At 41.9% G+C, this 19,855-nt stretch overlaps 2 protein-coding genes and 1 long non-coding RNA gene across 6 annotated transcripts; 2 read left to right on the forward strand and 1 right to left on the reverse strand.

The window, feature by feature from the left end:
• The first annotated feature begins 204 nt into the window (after positions 1-204).
• Positions 205-18,018, forward strand: LOC114147714 (homeobox protein Hox-B5a-like). 3 transcript variants are annotated; one of them, XM_028022280.1, is made up of 3 exons: positions 205-1,365; positions 15,819-16,457; positions 17,664-18,018. In XM_028022280.1, the coding sequence occupies exons 2-3, from the start codon at positions 15,878-15,880 to the stop codon at positions 17,909-17,911; spliced, it is 828 nt and encodes a 275-aa protein (XP_027878081.1). In that variant the 5' UTR covers positions 205-1,365; positions 15,819-15,877; the 3' UTR covers positions 17,912-18,018. The 3 variants fall into 3 exon arrangements, with proteins under 3 accessions (XP_027878081.1, XP_027878083.1, XP_027878080.1); XM_028022282.1 differs by having other exon boundaries at positions 205-1,315; XM_028022279.1 differs by lacking the exon at positions 205-1,365 and having other exon boundaries at positions 15,570-16,457.
• LOC114147717 (uncharacterized) lies at positions 2,947-19,650 on the reverse strand. 2 transcript variants are annotated; one of them, XR_003596110.1, is made up of 2 exons: positions 19,561-19,650; positions 2,947-7,139 (listed from the first exon to the last, which is right to left on the reverse strand). It is a non-coding gene; the product is annotated as an uncharacterized LOC114147717 (long non-coding RNA). The 2 variants fall into 2 exon arrangements; XR_003596111.1 differs by lacking the exon at positions 19,561-19,650 and adding an exon at positions 15,800-15,888.
• On the forward strand, positions 7,138-11,620 carry LOC114147715 (homeobox protein Hox-B6a-like). Its single transcript, XM_028022283.1, has 2 exons — positions 7,138-9,685; positions 10,988-11,620. Exons 1-2 carry the CDS (start codon positions 9,145-9,147, stop codon positions 11,266-11,268), a joined length of 822 nt encoding a protein of 273 aa, XP_027878084.1. The 5' UTR covers positions 7,138-9,144; the 3' UTR covers positions 11,269-11,620.
• Positions 19,651-19,855: the final 205 nt, after the last annotated feature.

The raw sequence follows: 19,855 nt of genomic DNA on the forward strand, positions 1-19,855 counted from the left end.
TGCGAATGGAGGCCAACAGCCTTGTCTTTCAGTCTGTTGTCAAACGACGACACCGTCTCTCTTCTTTATAAATGAATTCCGTGGATTTTAGTATCAATAACGTGATTTAGCTTGTTGCTCAAAGAATTACAGATGTAACCAAAAAGTCCCGCAGTTCATCACCACCGAGGTTACCGCACAAATCTGTTCTGGCGCAGAAGTAATGACGGTTATGCAAACAATTCAAAATGTTTCCTTTGCATTTTAAAAGGAGGTGCTGTGTGCGCGTTATCAACAAAGAAAAGTCAAACAATCTAACACCAAAAATGATCGATGTTTACTGCAGTGTTTACATTCAACAGAGGGCCAGGATGTGTTGAGATATAACCTTCATGCCTCTGTCAGTTCATTCTAACTGAGTTTCGAACCTTTTGACTATGTTTGGTGCAAACTGAAAAAGGCAAATATAGCTGGCCTGACTGTGTAGGAACATCTGGAGCTATTAAAAGAGAATCCGAAGAGCAAAATAGAAACGCGAGTTCCTTCCCTTTGTTTGTCTGCTGTGAGCTCGTCTTTGCAGAGGCAGAAGAAGAAAATGGCCGCTGAGAGAAGGAGTGAAAGACGAAAAGCAGCTCCCCTCCAGCAGGAGTCCATGAAGAAATGCAATAAATTCCTTGTTGTTTTATGAAAATTTACAACTTTGTGATACAAGTTTATGAGTGGCCGTGCATAGGGATTGGACGGCGAGCTGGTCATGTGGACGCGCTTAACGTGAACATGAACTTTTTATGATTTCCCAAGTGGCTATAATGCTGCAGCGCTGCTCTCCGGCCCGAACAGCCGCCCTCTCCTTCCCTGCTTCGGCCGAACCTCGCAAGCAACCGAGCCGAACCTCGTCCAGCGGACAAATAAAACTAAGCTTATATCGAACCGAAGTGCTTATTAACAACAGTGATCGTGACTGCAGAGAAGAGAGGAGCAGAGACTGACAACAATCCGCCTTCCTCCTCCTCCACCCGCTCCTCTTCCTCCATGGCTCCGCTTTCCGGCGACTCTGGACTGACGGTCAGAAGAGAGGACAGCAGAGTCCATCCCTGGAGACACAATACCGGAGACTGAATCTGTTTTTGTTTTTGTTTTTTGCTTATTTGTTTGTTTGTTTGTTTGTTTGTTTGTTTGTTTGAATTTGACATTACGCTTGATGATTAACAGTAGAATAGGGGCGATGATAGTAGAAGACAGGAGTGTTTTCATGTCTCGACGTCTCCTCGGTGACATCAGAGGATCTGCTAATCCACCTCTCCCTCGCCTTCACCTCCGCTTCCTCACAGACCGGGTAAGATGCTGCCTCCTGTCCTTCCAGCAAGCCGCCGCGGGGAGCTGCAGGTGAGTTCCAATTCTCGGCGCAGAGGGAACGCGCATTGTTCCCGCATGCAGTTCTTAAAGAAACAACGTGAAATAACAAGAAAACTGTGAGACTGAGCTTTGTGGAAACCTTCCTAATTCCGGGTGATGGGTAAAAGTTCGGATGAGCCGCAAGTGAATCGCTTCCGTGTTGGATTAGACTCTGGGGTTGTTTTCCCAGATGAAATGGCCTCTTCTAAATGATGGGATTAGGTGTGGAGAGGCCATATACTGATGGAAACGCGACGGCTTGGATTCCGGGCGTGTTCGTGAGAAACTAATGCTGGCTTTGATGTTGGAACAGGTGCTGCGGATTTGACACTTCAGAACTGTTAAATCAGACGAAAGGAGACGGTTAGACTGTTCATCTGCATCTGTGTGTGTCAGAATGTGGCCGGACCTGATCGGGACTGTCTCTCTGCTTTAGCTAATATCTCTTTATCTGCACTTTGAAACTTTTTGACGTCCAGAGAACAGAAAAGAACTTCCAGGTTCTTTCAGGCGTTTCACATCCTGTGTGTGTGGGTGTGTGGGGGTGTAGGTGTGTATGTGTGGCTTAGGGGGGGGGGGGGGGGGGGTATGTGTGGGTGTGTGTGTACAGGAACGCTGCTTTGTCCGTTCTAGCACTTTTATGACTGTTTCCCCACTCATTTCCTCCTGTGGGTGGCCGGTGTGTTTTCTGTAGCTTCTGTGGTCAGAATACCACCCATCATCCCGTGTCACCTTCCCACCCTCAGTCACGAACAGACCTGCTGCTCTGTCTCTCTGCTTTCCGCTGTGCTGCCATCTCAGATCCCAACACCTTCCCTGAGCCGAGTCCGTAAATCTCCACAGAAACAAATATTCACATATTAAACCAGACAAAACCACTCGGTGTTTAGAATGATCTCAAACACATAACGGCAACAAAACAGAGCACGCGCGCTTTCATTTTCTAAATACACGGTGAGCAAAACGAATTGTTTCTATTATTAATTCTAAACTTATTTTGTAACGTTTTACAAATGGGAGCGCAAAACAATCAGCATCGTTAAGGTGAGCGGGAAGGTTTTTGTGTTTTGGTTTGGGAGAAATCATTTCCCTTCTTCCTAAAACACAGTAGTTACCTCTGTCCTTTACAAATATGATGAATAAAAAAATGAGGCATCTTTAACAGGATTACATTATAGGTGCGATGGCAGACTGCAGCTTTCTTTCTCTTTCCTCTTTTTTTCCTTTTTGTTTTCCTTCTTTTCTTTCTCTATTTCATTGTGCGTGTGGAGGGGAAAATGTTCTTTTTGCAATTTAGTCTTACAATTTCTAAATATAACGCTGCAGAATTTGTTTTACCTGACAAACAACGAAAAAGAAACGTGACGCTGTTTTAGGTAGACAGACAGACAGACAGACAGACAGCCAGCCAGACAGCCAGACTGACTGACTGACTGACTGACTGACTGACTGCCTTTATAAGTGAATCTGTTCTAACAAAAGGCTCTGGTGCCATCTAGCGTCTCATTGAAAGTATCATATGTGGTCACATCTAGACTCTTTGTTCACATTGAGAGGTGAAATATCTGCCTCGCGAGGATATATTAGTTTGTGGTTTCAATGTCTTTTTTTTTTTTTTTTTTTTTTTTTTACTGTTGATTGCTGTTGTGTTTGACTTCAACGACAACAAAATTGACTTGCTGGACAGACAGACGGACTGACTCTTATTTGTTTCCTTCACTGTTTGCAGTTGTGGTGGAAATAAACATGCTCGCACGTCTTACTATAAAGCATGTGTTGTGCTGATTGCTTAGATCCATTCGGTCGAAATGAGAAATATACTGAGACTTTGGACATAGCAGCAGCGAGTTAATCGATTCTACATCTTTGAATCCAGGGTAAGTTCTCAGAATCTGCTCTTTCCGTCGATACTGACACAGAACAGTCCCACGTACTGTTTAATTGTTTGTTAATGAACACGAATAAGAACAATGTTCTATAAAGCGTTCAAAGATGCGCGCGTGTGCGCTCCTCTATGTGCGTGCATGCGTGTGTATAACGAATCATTTATGGAGAACCCACATCGATTTTTAAAGCGCAGCGGCTGATGAATCTTCTTTTTATGTAGAATTCCAAATTTCAATTGAAATTCAAACTTTGAAGCTGAATTTTGATCTGCAGGGGATGGAGGTTATTTATTTATTCTGCGCCAATGTCCACTATTATTATTATTATTATTATTATTATTATTATTACATGTTTTTATATTTTATTTATTTATTTTTAGAAAAAAAATACAAGCTTGCAGAGCCGCATTCATTCCAAGTTAACATTTAACCTCCGGTTCGCTTGAGAAGCTGGAGGGCTGCTCCAGTTGCTGATCGTCCGGTGAAGTGATCCGGAGCAGGAGTTCAGGGTGATGCAGATGAGGCTCAGCCGCTTGTCGCTGCCTGGAAACAATTTATACATTAAGACAAAAAACGCGCAAGTAAGGCCGTTTCTGTGAGTTTGTCATTAACTCACGTAGGCGAGGTCAGTTAGAGGGGGCTCTAGCACACACACACACACACACACACACACACAACACACACACCCCTGTTCATTAAAGTGTATTGATCCTTCTTTCAGCACTAGAATCTTGTTGTGTGTTGGCCACGATATAAAAATAAGACAATCTTGGTATCTTCCCTTTATTCTTTATTCTCACACTGGTCGGTTTCGGTTCGTTTTTTCCCCTTTAATCTTAAGGTTTAAGGAAACGAGTATTTTTTTTTAAATGTATAAATAGACACATAATTGGACGGAGCAATATGAGATATTGTGGAAGATATATAGGATAGTGGAAAACATCTCTACAGGGAGAACAGCGCTGCAGCTGATATGAAGCAATCTGTTCGGTGCATGCATGCATTCCTCTGAACAGAACATTTATCCATCTGCTGCTTCCAGCGGCTCTGTTTTCACTTCGCCGCCATCTCTCGACTTTACAAGGAGTCATAAAGAGCAATAAAGCCATAAAATCTCCGATGTCTTGCGCGCGCACACTAAACACACCCACGCACACAGACGGGAGAAAAGAAGAGCCATAAAGCCATAAAATAGAGGTCCGACTCTTTTAGCTTTAATTGTCACTGATCTCTGAAGTTTCTCACATTCCTGGGCTTCCTTCAGCGGCCCTCAGATGTTTACACTGAAGTTAACACAGACACACACGTCTGATTTACTGCGCAGAAATACAGCCAGCTTAACAAGTATATCCGTTGGAAAAGTTGAAACGTTCGGGCTTATTATCATCGTTGGAAGTCGTGGGAGTCCAGAGGAGACTGTCTCTAAATGTAGATCCACAAAGAGCAGCAGCTTCACGTTACAGGCTAAATATTGACGGCTTCCCACACTGACAGCCTCCAAAGCTTTCACATGTGCGTAACCCCCTCGAATACTGTGATACATTTCAGAAAGTACAAGCATGACAGAGTTATATATTACGCGGAAATTCAGCGCATGTACAACAAACCCAGAAGCGTCTAGTACATTGACAAGACTGTAAACATGTAAGCGTTTTTATTTTCATAATGTTGCACACGTTCCAGTCTAAACCAAGGAAAAGGCCTGATAAAAAAAAAAAAACATGTCATGGCTGAACGTTTCTCAAGATGCATTAACAGGATGTGCGTAAGTAAATAGTTAGCCAAGGAAAATGCAGTTTGAGCCCCATCCACAACAAAACAACAACAACAGCAACAACAACAACAACAATAATAATAATAATAATAATAATAATAATAATAATAATAATAATAATAATAATAATTGATATATCCTGTTAACGTAAGATAATAGAAGTGACACAGCAAAATATGAAAGCCATAATATTTAGTGTGCTTCACTTATATATTCATTTATTGTAAATAAAAAGCTGCTGGGCTAACAGTTAAACGGCTCTGCGTCGATCTGAAGGACAAGTCTGAGTTGAACACGGCAGCACAGTGAAAGTATTTCTAAAGAGTGGTACTGTATGCTCCCCTTCCGCTGGCGCTACTGAAAACACGGTGCTGTTTTGGATCCAAAAGCTCCAAACTGCTTGCAGAACTCTCCATTTCTCTGCCGTTTGATGCTTTTTGCCTCCCGACTGTCCAACACACCTGCAACGACACACAGCAGTCTGTACTGCAACACGCGTCTCTTCAGCACTAACTACTGTAGGAAGCCGCACCGATTGTAAGGCTTGAAATGAAAGAATCGTGTTTTGAAATCCAGTTTAATGAGGTTATCGGTTAACCTGAGACGGTCTGAACATCAGCAGCTTTAAAGTCAGCAGCCACAACAAACCAGAAATCATTCATCGACTGAGGATTTCTTTATATGATCTGTATAACTGGGTCAAAAACTTTTTTAACAATTTATAAAATTGGTTTATAAACAAATTGTATACGTTATTATATTTGAAATAAACCTCATGCAATATAGGTTTATTTACATAACACATTTCATCAACAGGCAGTTAAATGTGCTTTACGGGTAAAAAAAAAAATCATAAAACAACATTTAAGCAACAAACATTACATTTTCTCAAATGTCATAAAAATAATCAAAATCCTCATCATACAATACTGGAATGAAGACTATAATTAATGAATGTTCCAGTTATTGTTAATAAAAGTCAAGTATAGATACCTGGATTTTTAAGGTTAATTTAAATGAACTCAATGTTTTACAACTGTTGCCGTGTTTTTGCAGTTTATTCCAGACTAGTGACGCATGATGCCCCTCCATGCCGACTTGCAATTATAGCTTCATGCGACAGACCTGTTAGGTTTTTTGATTAGTTTTGTTTTGGAGTAACTTTGGTTCATTTTCGCATTCTGTAGCCTGTTTGTAACAAGAGAAAAGCCAAGCAAGCAGCATCTGCAAAGTTGCTCGTTAAGTTGAAAAAGTTCTGATTGGATTTTTATTTTCGCTGTTTGGAAAAGACTGACAGGAAGAGGTAAAGAATTAGTCATTTCTAAATAAATTAAAATTAATCTTTATGTTAGTTTGCCAACAAATGAGTCATCCATCATCTTTTCACTTTTTAAATGATGACTCATTTGTTAGAAAAAAAATTTGAACTGTTGGCCTGTTTTGAATCTGCATGTCCGATGATTTATTTCACTTCACACCACATGTTAACGTTTTAAAATTAACATCACTGCTTGTTGTTGTCATCACCGTAAATACTAAATTAGATGTCGGAATATGGAACTATGTGGAACCTGTTCCTGGTTTTAAAATGACCCACCCGACCGCTTGATGTGCCAAAGCCACTAACGCAAAAGGATTATAGCTAATACAATAACAGTGTTACCGTCCTGTCTGTCCCCCGGCTGCAGGCCATCCCTGTCCTTTTCCAAGAGTCGCTGCTTATCAATGATTAGACCCCAGTCAGCTCCAAAACAATTTGGCTGCTTCCCGTTCCCACAAAGCGGGGAGGAAACAGAGCGTCCTGCCGGGGAGAGAGGGAGTACGGTCGAGAAAGAGGCCAGGAGAGGGGAGGTGGAGGTCAAAAAGTAAAAAGTAAGCTAAAAAGAAAGGTTGCAAATTTCAAATTCAGGTGGTCCAGCAAGAAACGCGAAAATTAGGCTGAAGTTATTGAACTTCCCAGACATCTCTGAATGGCGTCTTTAATAAGAACTTGGCTTCTTGGGAATGCACTGGGTGGGAGAGTAAAGTAAAAGCAAAAAATAGAGTCTTTGTGTCGATTTATCAGTCGGACTGTCTGTAGTTTGGCCACTGGGACAAGCCGCAGCCTGTGGAGGAAACAAAGAGAGACACAGAGAAGAAGACTTATTTATGGTTGCGGTTATTTTACAACCTCACTGACACACATTCGGCTTGAAAGTTTCTATTTTTCCTTCTGTCCTTTGTTCTTTCTTTCTTTCCTCCTTCCTTCCTTCCTTTCTTTCTTTTTTTTCTTCCTTTCTTTCTTTCCGTCTTTATTTATTTTAACAAAGAAAATTATCGGTGTCTGCTGATGTGGTGTGTGTGCTGAGTGTGTGTGCTGAGTGTGTGAGGTGACTTGGTGGTGTTAATGTGCAGTGTACATGTACCACACATAGTTCTTTTGATTTTATTTAAGTTTTCATTTCGCTATGCTGAGTTCGGACAAAACAAACATGAGGCACGATGAAGTGTAAAAGATGGCAGTCTAATCTTTAGCTGTGAATGCTCCTCCACGCAGAACTCCTGAAATCATAAAAAACAATAATTCTCACTGTTAAAATAATTATTATTTGTCAGACCTCAAAGTCAACTATAGCTGAATAGAATCCAAAATGTTCCTCTTTTGTATTTACATTTCATTTACATGTTATCTAGAGGACTTGAATTCAGTCATTTGTTCACGTCTCTCGTTAGATTCTAATATATACTTTGGGGTAAATTGTTTGATTCCTTTGCCATTTTAAAGAGTGCTGGTGTAATCAGTGTCATTGAAACGAATAAAAAATTGATTTTTCTGTTTCTTTTCTTCTTCTCCTCTTACCTTTCAGACTAATCAGTGTCACAGCTCAGGAACATAATCATTCACAGCTCACATAGATCACATATGACCAATTCTAAAAACTGAAGCGGAAGTTTTTGAATCAATGTCGCCTTCAGACAGCAGAACATGGAACAGGCAGCGAGACATTCAGTTCTTCTACAGAAGATTGCCATTCGATCGGCATTTGTTCTGATTAAGAAAAACGAAAGCTTGTGGAAGAGGACACACACGTAGAGTAGCGGGATGTAAATCAACCCAGCGAACAATCACAGCCCACCAATTCCAAACATTCAAACGTCTAAATGACAGGAAGGGAGAAGAGCCTCCATTCTAAGCTAACTTAGATCCCTACAAACAACACGCAAACATACAGGATGATACACGAGTCGTGTGCGGTCCAGCATGTTGTATTCATACAACAAATTCATTCTGACGCGATGTGTTGGCTATTATCCACAAAGTGCAAAGGATATGTGCTCAGTTTCCTCTGGCGGTGAAGCTTCAACCCAAACGTGCACACGCACGGTCGGGCTGGCAGGCGCTGGCTGCGGTTTTTATGGGTCCAACATCAGATGAAGGACGACACACAAGAGGAGATACAATCAATTTAACGCGCGGACAATTCCGCTGTGATTGCGCAATCTCACCGGGAGCTGCAGGAAGATTAGAAAGAGAAATGAAATGACAATTAGAAAGGGAGAACGGGAGTGGGAGATTGAAGTAGGGAAATAAGAAAAAAGGGGTGGAGGGGGGGAGAGGGTCGCGGGAGTTCCCACACCCCCTCCTCTTCCTCCTCCTCTTCTCTCCCAAACGAAAGGAAAAATGAGGTGAACTAATGCCATGCAGAGGAGCTTCCCATTGGTCAGTGTTTGGTCAGCTGGTCTCTGACTCCCCCTATGCTCTTCACCCAATTCCTGTGCCATACACACACATAGACTCTTTCTTGCTACCGAGCCCCCCACCTCACACTACCAAAGCACTGGCACCCAGCCACCCAGCTTCACCCTCCTCACCCCTCCTCCCAATCTGCGATAAACTCAGTGATAGCAGCAGCAGCCCGTCGGACTGTGGGCTATAAAACACAACAAATCATAAAGTGCAGGCAGGGAAGGCAGAGGAAGGAGGACGGGAGGAAGAACCGTTAGTCTCGGTCTACTCCTCCTTCTTCTTCTTCTTCATCGCGTTATCATTGTTGTTGTGTTTGTTACGTGCCCTCCTGTGCTCCCCTCTTCTCTTCTTTTCCTCCTTCTTCTCCTTTCCCACTTTTACCAATGAGTTCATATTTTGTGAACTCCTCTTTTCCGGTGATACCGGGAACGGGTGGAGGCGGCCAGACGGCGTCGGCAGAACCATTCCTTGGTCAGATCTCACTTTACTCATCGGGATACGCGGACCATCCGCTCAGACATTACCCAGGGGCAGCGGCTGTCACTGCGGCCGCGGCCGTGGCTTACAGCGCTCACCAGGAGAAATCTTATCCAGCCTCTACTTACTACCAGCAGGCTGCGAACGGAGCGTACAGTGGGCACCGAGTAACGGGGGTGGCAGTTGGGGGCTCGACCGGACCTGGTGCGTGTGACTACGCCACAGCAGCAGCGGCGGCTGCCGCGGCGGCCACGAACTTCTACCGAGACAAGGATCATCCCTGCAGTCTGGATGAACACCAACTTGCTCTGAGCCAAGACGGCATGCATCGCAAAATGGAGTGCGCTGGGCTCGGAGCGAAGGGGCTATTTGGAGAATCCATGGATGACAAGCAAACAGCACCGACTCCGATTTATCCCTGGATGCAGCGGATGAACGCATGCAACGGTGAGTGTTCTCTTCTTCCCTGTTAAACTGACGTTTTGTTTCCTCTGTCAGCCAGCCTTATTCCGTCCTCTTCCTCCTCCTCTTACTGGAGCTGCTTTATAAAGCTCGTTTGTTGGCTTACCAGTCAGTCAAGGCATTGATGTTTTATTGTCCATCATAAAACTGGTTTGTTTGGCTCAACGTCGCAGTTACTTTGTGACCTATTGACTGACGCAGCTACCGGGCAGGGACAGCTAAGTTAAAGCTGTTAAAGCAAAGTCTGGCAGGCATTGATTTCAATGAGGGACAGGAGGAACACCAATATTGTTGTCATTTGCTCATTTTGTTTGCTTCTTCCTGAATGGTATTATTTATAGTATTTTAATGTGTAAATTGCAAAACATTTCTTTACGGTAAAAAACAAAAATCATTCGTTAAGAGAACAGTTTTTCATCCGGTTGATTGAAACAATTCCTGTTTTTGATGAAAAAAAAATTCATTTGATTTTCTGAAATTCAATCATGCAGTTTTGCACTAAATATAATGAATCCCTGCGCATCGCGTACAGATTATTCAAAACAGGTGCGACGATCGTTTCACTGGGAAAATGCAGGACTGGCAGCGACAGCGAGGACGGGGTGACTTTTAATGTCAGTGTTGCAGGAAGTACATCAAAGCAAGATTTACACGTGTGCTGATGCTGTATTGCAATCTACATATTCATATTAACAAGAAGGAAAATGGCATATTGGGTATTGATTAAGGAAAAGTCACTGGTTCATGGCTGCTGTTGCACACGGTCCGTTCAAGAGATTCTTAACTGGAAAAGACGTAGAAAAAACAGCAAGTAAATGAAAAACTGTAAGAAGAGGAAATCTAGAGGTCTAATGTAAAGTTACATCTAAAACGAAATTCACAAAAGAAGAAACAGGTTATCTGTGATTTCAATTCTATTTTACATGTTTCTGTTACAACGGTGTGATTTTCCACATGTTCTCTCTCTGATATATTCAAAATCAAAGTGTTGATAACTTTTTAGGCAAGTCATCTGGAGATTTAGAGTGTGGTGGCTTGAACATTTTTCAGTGGTTTTCTTAATAAAAATAACTATATTTACTGATGCCTTCTGCTCTTATAAATAGTTCTATAATTAACAGAAGAAACGTTGAACTGATCCTTAAATGATAAAAAAAGAGAGAAAGGTTTATATTTAACCGAAATCAAGTGTCCTTGTCAGCGAAATGCGCCATGTGTTTAATCCTTGGTTTAAATACTTAGAGGAATCTAACTCCTCTCGTGATTTTGTCTCTTTCTATCTGCTAGGCACCTTCGGCAGCCCCGGAAGACGCGGCCGGCAGACATACACCCGCTACCAAACCCTGGAGCTGGAGAAGGAATTCCACTTCAACCGGTACCTCACGCGGCGACGGCGCATCGAAATTGCGCACGCGCTCTGCCTCACGGAGCGTCAGATTAAGATCTGGTTCCAGAACCGGAGAATGAAGTGGAAGAAGGAGAACAAGCTCATTAACTCATCTTCTTCCTCCTCTTCCTCCTCTTTCACTCTAAACGGTACAGATGAAGAAGAGAAACGGACGGAGTGAAAGAAAAGAAAATGACATGAGACATTAAAAGCAAGAGAAGGGTGGAAGAAAATTCATGCTCCGATGTGTTTTTTAGGTGTGGACATTTTGTGAGCCCACCGCTCCGGTCGTTTCCGTCTGACAGCTCAGCCGTGTGGATCACAAAAAGGAACGAGATGCTTTACTTTCTCTAAAAAGAGTCTCTAAGCGCTGTCTCAGTGAAAACAACGTTCTGACCCACTTTAGATCTGGAGCTGCTTCTTCTTCTATACTTTAAAAACAGAAAAAATGCACTCTCCTAAATCCTACATATTTACTAAATGCTGAAACTTTAGGAGGCTAGGCAGAGTGGCAGCCATGGAAAGTAGATAAAGCAATAAAGAAATAGAAATTACCAGGGACATGAACGGACATGAACGATATATATATATATATATATATATATATATATATATATACACCCAAAAATACATATATATATTTTTCCTCTCTCTCTGCATATCGGGTTGTTTTCCATGTAAGTTCAGGATAAAAATGAAGCTTCAGGTAATATTGTCGCTTCTGGCTCAGATCGTTTGTTGCCGCAGTGCTGATAAATGGTGGGTTATGACGTTTATGGTGTCTCAACAAAAAAACGTGATTTGTAGCATTCCAAAACCTACCTAAGTTATATCGTTTATGGATTTTTTTATTTTGTTTTTATATCTGCCCGGCGCGCTTTCCGGTTCGGTCCTTTGTTCTGTTGGCTGTATGTTGTGCGGTGTCTTCGGCTCAACCTGGGATCGTGTTCCACACGTACTAAAAACACGGGAAGGGAAAGGAGTGGATATATGTCATATGGTGTACATATTGTAGCTAAAGTATACAGATTTAGTCAAGGAGGTGTTCTTTTCGTATTGTGACAATTATTCAACTTGGAAGGTCTTAACGGTCGTTTTCAGCCATTATTACTTTTCCACTTGGTTGTACAAAAAGTGCGCGGAGGTGTTGACCTACTGATTTTTTCTCCAAACTACCTAAACACCTTCAGGGAATTGTACATTTGATTAAATTTGTTGCTTTCTGTTCGTGTTTTTGTCAAGTAAGTATACTACCTATGAGAAATGTACAATAAACTTTAAAGAAGTGTAATGTTTTTTTGTTTGTTTTTTTAGCATAGGGATGCATGTTGGCAGATTTATTAACCAACTCTAACAAAGTACTTCCATACTGTAAGGTTGAAAACAGGTTTATTTCAAGATTTAGTGCTTTTTGTCCGTTCACGTGGATGACTAATATACCCTTTAGCCTTTTTCATGTAGGCTAAGTGAGAAACATGCAACACATTTAAGGCGCGGGGGTAACGCTGGGAGTGGAGGTTCTATTGCCGGGGCTGGAGGTCCGAGGCTGCGCTGTGCGGGGCCAGTTAGGTGGGATGCTCTGCAGGGGAAGTGACGGCGGCGTGAACTAATTAATGAGCAGAGCCAGGCAGAGAAAGCTGACCTGTCCTCAAGCAGGCCAGCCAGACACATTGCACACACACACACACACACACACACACACACACACACACACACACACACACACACACACACACACACACACACACACACGGCACCCAAACAAAGTGGACAATGTGCTGGTGACCTTTTGAACTGTGCCTGTCCCCAGAGTGACCGGCGAACTGACCTCCATTTGAGTTTCGCTGCTGCAGCACATAGTCAAAAATAAAGCAAATAGTTTCTGTCTTCATCTCATGTGACGCTTCTGCATAAGAACCTAAACAGGATCACAGACAATCAGCATGCGTTCAGTTCCCAATTCCACTTCTCATCTTCTTTGACATAAAACTTTGTCATGTAATTATATAATAACAGTAGGATTATGGATATTGTTTTTTATTGCAGTAATCCCATACTTAGTTGAAAACAAATAAGGAGTTAAAAAGTGTTTCACCTATTGCATTAATATGTTTTAACAGGGAAAAATTTATTTGTTATGGTTCAGTTTTTATATTTTTTTAACAAATATTGTCATGTTTACTACGAGACATATTATAATAGCAATATCATATAATAAATATCACAGCTAAATAAAAGATGTTTCACTGTCGGTGAGAAGAATGTGAACATGAATAGCCACAGGTAGCAGCTGTGTCCCCCTCACACTCTTCTCCTACCCCCAGTAGGATGAGAACTGGGATTCATTGCTGTTTAAATTCAACAAGCCTTTTTTAGTTTCACTCATTCCATCTTTGACTTTGAAAGTGAACCATCTTAAGAGGTGCTCAAAAACAATAAGACAGCGAAAGACGGTGTAGAGCAGAAACAGTTTTCCTGTGAGTCAAACTAGGACATGCAATGTACATCACCAGTTGGATGTTGGAAACAGGGTTTAGCATCGGCTTGCTATACATTTCTCCCTTGCCAAATTAAAAAAGAGTTTGTAGGAGTAAGCTTGTATCACAAAATGTTCATTAAGATTCAAAATTAGAGTTGCAGCTAAAACAATTCTAAAAGGGAATAGTGTCTTAACATATGAGAATGTTACAGATGAGGAGTTTGTCTACAAAGAATGTGCCAAGATATTTAGATAGGTTGCTCTATGCATGAAGATTCAGTAGCAGTGTTGGACTTCCTTCACAATTTGAGAAAGATTAAGAAATTAAAAGTGGGAATAGATGACGTGTAACGGCGAAATTGTGTGAAATCTGTTTTCAGCTGTTTTCTTACTGCCTGACCTGAAACTTCTCAACTTTGAATTACTTCACTCTGTTGTCCAGAAAAAATATAGACCAACTAAAAATAATTGATTATTATTATTATTATTATTATTATTATTATTATTATTATTATTATTATTATTATTATTATTATTATTATTATTAAGCTTAGATAATGGTAATTATTCATCCGTACCTACATTTTAACATTGTCTCACAGCAGCTGGGTGTCTGGACTGCGGCCTATAACTGCCTATAAAACAGGATCAATTTTTGATTTCCATTCAGACAAAAGAAAAAGTGGAATCTCTGCTCTATTCCCTGCTCTAACCAGAGTGTCAGAGTTGCAAGAAAGCATGAACACTCTGCATGCTGAGGCCAACTCAGACGCACACAGGCACTGTGGCCTGTAATACATCCTAACCCAGGAATCAACAAATCATAAATCAGTAGATTTCTACCCGGTGTGGCTAACAGGGATCAGGTTTAACATTCCACGACTGCAGCTGAGGAGAAAGCAGAGAAAAGCTTAGAAAGGAGGGCGCCATGTCCATAGTACTGGAAAGAAGGATGGAAAAAAAGATGATTAAAAAAATCTTTTATAAAGTTGTGTGAAATATTAGTATAGTAAATATGTTTTCCTGTACAAGTCATGGAAGAGACTGGTTTATTGCTCATGCACGAACTGATTCTCTGGTACGTTAAAACACTTTAGGGTGTTTTTTATTCATTTATTTATTTTTACTAAGAAAGATACATCATGAAAAAGTTATGAATACCGTGTGCAGCTGATGAGGAGAATGTTGTAATAATTCTTAAAAAGGGAACAAAAAGGAAGATCCTGCATAAGTAACTTGCTCACTTACACATTTATGTTACTTCAATAGTTTTCGAAATATTCCTCTATTATTATTATTATTATTATTATTATTATTAGATGCACGTTATAATAAAGCTACAGTTCTAGTCGTATTTCGATTACGTAATCTCTTCGTGATTATTGTGATTATTCCGGTTAGAAGCATAATAATAATAATAATAATAATAATAATAATAATAATAATAATAATAATAATACATAGGGAAGTAGACTGCAGCGCGTGGTCTTTAGTCTGCGTGTATATAAAGTATTGTTGAGTATTTTTGTTTCGTCTTGCCTCTCTAAAGGTCAGTTAACAGGTCAGACTGGTGGAACTCATTCCACGGTGTCTCAGTGTGGGAAGATGAGGACACGTGTGGAAGGAATTTGTAGTTTTATAATGACCCAATATGACCCGTTTGAAAGTACCATTAGTTTTTCACTCTGCTCTTCTCCCAGTCCTCCCAATAAGTGCAATAAATTATATTTGCAGTAGGTGGCGCTCTTAATTCACCCCAGCACCTCTTTTAGCCGAAAAAAAGGATGCGCGAAGAGGGAGAAGAGGAGCGGCAGCTTTCCCCCGCCCAAGCCTTTATCATTAGAAACCTCAGAGCATGAATTACCTCTGCAAAGTCATCTGCGAGAAATTACGAGTGGTCTGCAAAATCACGTGACCACACCCCCTCCTTCCCTGTTTCTTTCTCTGTCTCCTCCCTCACCTCACCCCTCACCTCCCCCATGACACACACACATACACGCATACACACATTTAGATCCAAGAGGCACACACAATCGCCACCCCACCCCCATATTTGGACGGCGCATAGCTAAAAACGAAGTACAGTGCAACGCCATAATTCACTAATACATCATAAATCGTTGAAAGTACCCGCGTTATAACGACCTAGAGAAATCTAACAAATCAAGCCCCCCTCCTCCCGACTACTCAGTTGTTAGCCTGTACTCTGTAAAACAACTAAATGAGTTCTTACTTTGTAAACTCGTTCTCAGGGCGCTACCCGAATGGCCCCGACTATCAGCTGCTAAATTATGGAGCCAGCAACGGCGCAATGAACAGCGGGACGTACAGGGACTCCTCCTCTGCCACAATGCACCATGCGACTGGCTCTTATGGCTACAGCTACAATGGCATGGATCTGACCGTAACCAGCCGAGGAGGGGGGGGCAGCAGAGCCGCAAACACCGGAGGACACTTCGGTGGAGGCTCGGCGGTCGAGGACTCCAGGGGCTTCGGCTTCAGACAGCCGGTCAGTTGCTCGCTTGCTCCCCCGGGAAATTCTCTCTTGGCAGGCGGTCGTGAGAACAGCAAACTGGGCACACAGAGATCGTCTCCCCCCTCAGAGCAACCAGGAAGCAGCAACCTCAGCTCTCCAAACCTGTGTTCACCCACGATGGCCGGCGGCGCGGCGCGGCGCTTCACAGAGATTGAAGACGCTTCACCAGACAGCGAGGACCTGCTCCTTCCTCGGGAAGCCAGTCACGGCAGTAATCCACGGCCCAAAACCGGGCACTCGCAAGCTGTTCAGAAACAGGAAGGCAGCCCGGCGGGATCAGCTGCTGGCAGTATGGGCAGCGACGCGCAGACACCCCAGATTTTTCCTTGGATGAGAAAACTGCACATTAGCCATGGTACATTCTGACTCTTGGCTTTACAGTTTACACTTATTTGTATGTTAGAAGTTGACACTGAAAGCTTTGCGGAGAGCCTGTAATAGACGTGAAGTTCGATTCCAGCTTATGGAGCTTATTTAGGGAGTCACTGTTTCTTTCCATCTACACAAAATATTTAGCGACAGAAAGCTTTCATATAATTTGAGTACAATAAAAATTATAAAATGTTTGACAAACAGCAACATTTTTCCCTTTTGTCTGCGTCCTGTAGGTATCTTGGGCCTGCGCCGTTTTGTCATTTGTAAAGACAAATGACAAAACGGGCCACGGTTATTGGTGTCTTCATTTTTGCAAGATTTCATTTTCCCGCTAACTGAATTCTAATTGAAAACTGCAGCCCAACTAAGGAGGACAAGTTGCTTTATCAGACGCAAAATTCTTGCATGATGACCCAACTCCCTTTTATCATTGCACCTTGGAAGCTCTGCTGGGATTATTGTCCCTTCTGTCGCTTTGCCTTTTTTTAAGACTCACAAAAACGTCATAAATCTGTCAAAGGTAAGGCGAGTTGGTCTGCAAAGCCCAACATGCCGGGGAGTACACACAGGACCGGGTGAGGAAAAAAGCAGCAGAGAAACAAAGAATGAGAATATGTCCAGGCTTTAAAGGTGGCTGTCCGTTTAAAAAGTCGGCCTTTATTAGGTGTGGAAACTTTTTTAAAAGGTGAGGCAGAGGACGAGGCAATAAAACCCTTAAGGGATCTTGAACGGAGGGACGTGTTGGGTGAGGGTAATCTTTAAAAAAGTAGACAGATTTAAAGGAAAAATTAAAGTATTGAAGAAATATAATTTAAATGTAATAAATAGAATTTATATGAAGGGAAGATCTTTTTTTTTTGTTCCTGTTAATAGCACTTTTGCCTGCACTTTTTTTTGCCTGCTGTGCTCTTACTGTTTAGTTTATGCACAGTGATGCAAACACCTGTAGCTACAATGGCAGATGCAGTTAAACAGAAGTTTGATGATTTAGGGCCACACCTTGTCTTTACAAAGCCGCTGTGTAAAACCAGAGTGAACCTGAAAAAATCAACATCCAATAGGCTCTAAATGTTGCCTGTTGCCCCAAACATGTTGTCTGAAGATGCTCGTTTTCTTTTTCATTTTTCTTTTTGTCACACATGGGCCCTCTGTCCTAACAGCGTTGTGTTCCTTCCAAACCCCTCAGATATGACGGGCCCGGACGGGAAACGGGCGCGGACAGCGTACACCCGCTATCAGACTCTGGAACTGGAGAAGGAATTCCACTTCAACCGGTACCTAACGCGGCGGCGGCGCATCGAGATTGCTCACGCACTCTGCCTCACAGAACGACAGATCAAGATCTGGTTTCAGAACCGGAGGATGAAGTGGAAGAAGGATAACAAGCTGAAAAGCATGACTTTGGCCGCGGCTGGCAGCGCCTTCCAACCGTAGGAGTAAAATCCCTTTCAAAGAACCTGGTCGTTCAGCTCGATGACTTGTTATCTAAAACTGGAGGGAGGGAGGCAAACAGGACAGACAGCGCAAAGAAATAATAAAAACCAAAAAGAACATCAACATAGAAACTAAAGAAGAAGGCCTACGGGACTGGAGAAAAACCAGAGCAATGAAGAAAATAGTCCAGGATAAACCGAGACGTTAACTTTTGATTTATAAAACAATGTATGTTCTCAGATTAGAAGCTGTATACAGTACAGCAGTGCAGCACTTTTCATTCGATGACTATAGCGGTGTTTCAGGTCCACAGAGGAATAATGACTGGTACTCTAATGAACTGACAGCCAACACACAAGCACTATATATATATATATATATATATATATGTATATATATATATATATATATATATATACTTTATGCGTGTGCGTGTATGGTGTGCGTGTGTGTGTGTGTGATTGCGTGTATAGTTATACAAAATACCGATTGACCGACTTTAGGTCTTCCTTCCCAGCCGTACTATCTGTATGGTGTGTCTGATGTGTGTCTGACATTATTTCACTTGTCCAATGGATTATGTTACTGTTGGTAATATTCTTTCTATTGCAACCTCAACTCTTCAACAGGTCCTCTAAGTTATTTCCACCCACTGAAACTCAACCCCTACTTGTTTAAATCTGCATCCTCCTCCCGTCCACTCACCTTGTCACAGTGTTGTTACTACATCACTGACATCTGCACTCATATTTACTGTGGAAGAAGGAGAAATGTTTGCGCGAGCGTGTTTGTGAATGAGAGTATGTCGATGTGTGTGAATATGTGTATTTGTTTGTTAACAAATTGGCATTCGCGTCTCTATCCGTTCTTATTGCTGTATATATAATTGAAATAAGTACAACTGTGCCATATTGTTGTTATTGTAATTTGTTGATTTGTTGGATATGTCATATTTGATGTACACAGATATAGCGACATTTTGACTGTTTTACTGTTTGCGGTTACTTTACGTGAGTGCGTGGATGTGTTAAATCTGTGTGGTAATGTGTCCCTGTAAACTCTGTCAGTGAGCTTTTTGTAGTTATTTGTAACATTGAGAAAAACATAATTATGAATAAAGTTTCTCACTACAATCCAGACCGGACAGCATAAGGCCTCGGTTTACAATCAAGGAAAGGAAACGTGATGCAGTATGCTGTGGTGTCAAGCTCTCTCCAAAACGTTTACACACCTACGTCATTTTTACACCAAAACGTCACGGTAGTTATACAATTATTACATAATCAATGTCTGATATTTTGCGTTCTGCCAGAATATTATGTCTTTACATCGAATTGTCCTAACAGTCTTCTCTATTTTGCAGGCCTGTCTTGGTGCCTAGAAAGTCCATGGAAGCATCTTCATGGATCAAGGCGGTATTCTAGCACAAAGCTGCAGAAAATACACAGCAAAACACACAACCAGCTGGTCAAAACGGGGCAGTTTTCTTCTCTGTTGCCCTAAAGCGGATACAATAACAAATGATCGGCGGTGGACAAATGCGTCACGTTTCAGCCTTTTCCGCCTTGAACGGATGCTGCTCCCAAAGAAATTAAGTTACCTTCTCCTGGTTTCCACTTGTAAACAACCGAATGAACTTTTAAACTCACCGACTGCTGGTGCAGTTCCCCTGCTTTTCATTCTGAACTACTCGGTAGTCAAATGGGTCCTTCTTCGAGGCTCATCAGGACACAATCTCCTGGCTCTTTTTCGTGTCTGTATGCGTTGGTGTATGAAGACATGCATAGATTTTTAAACTAACCCCTTCCTGGTTTGGGCCACACTATAAAATGGAGGCAGGATTGACATTTACGTGTCAAACAGATGAGGGTTTTTATCTCCAAGTTGGATCGTAAAAATCTGTTCTGATTCCTCTCACTGGCTCTCCTCTGGTCACGTGGGGTC

This window comes from Xiphophorus couchianus, chromosome 7, assembly GCF_001444195.1.
Source record: "Xiphophorus couchianus chromosome 7, X_couchianus-1.0, whole genome shotgun sequence".
NCBI lineage: Eukaryota > Metazoa > Chordata > Actinopteri > Cyprinodontiformes > Poeciliidae > Xiphophorus > Xiphophorus couchianus.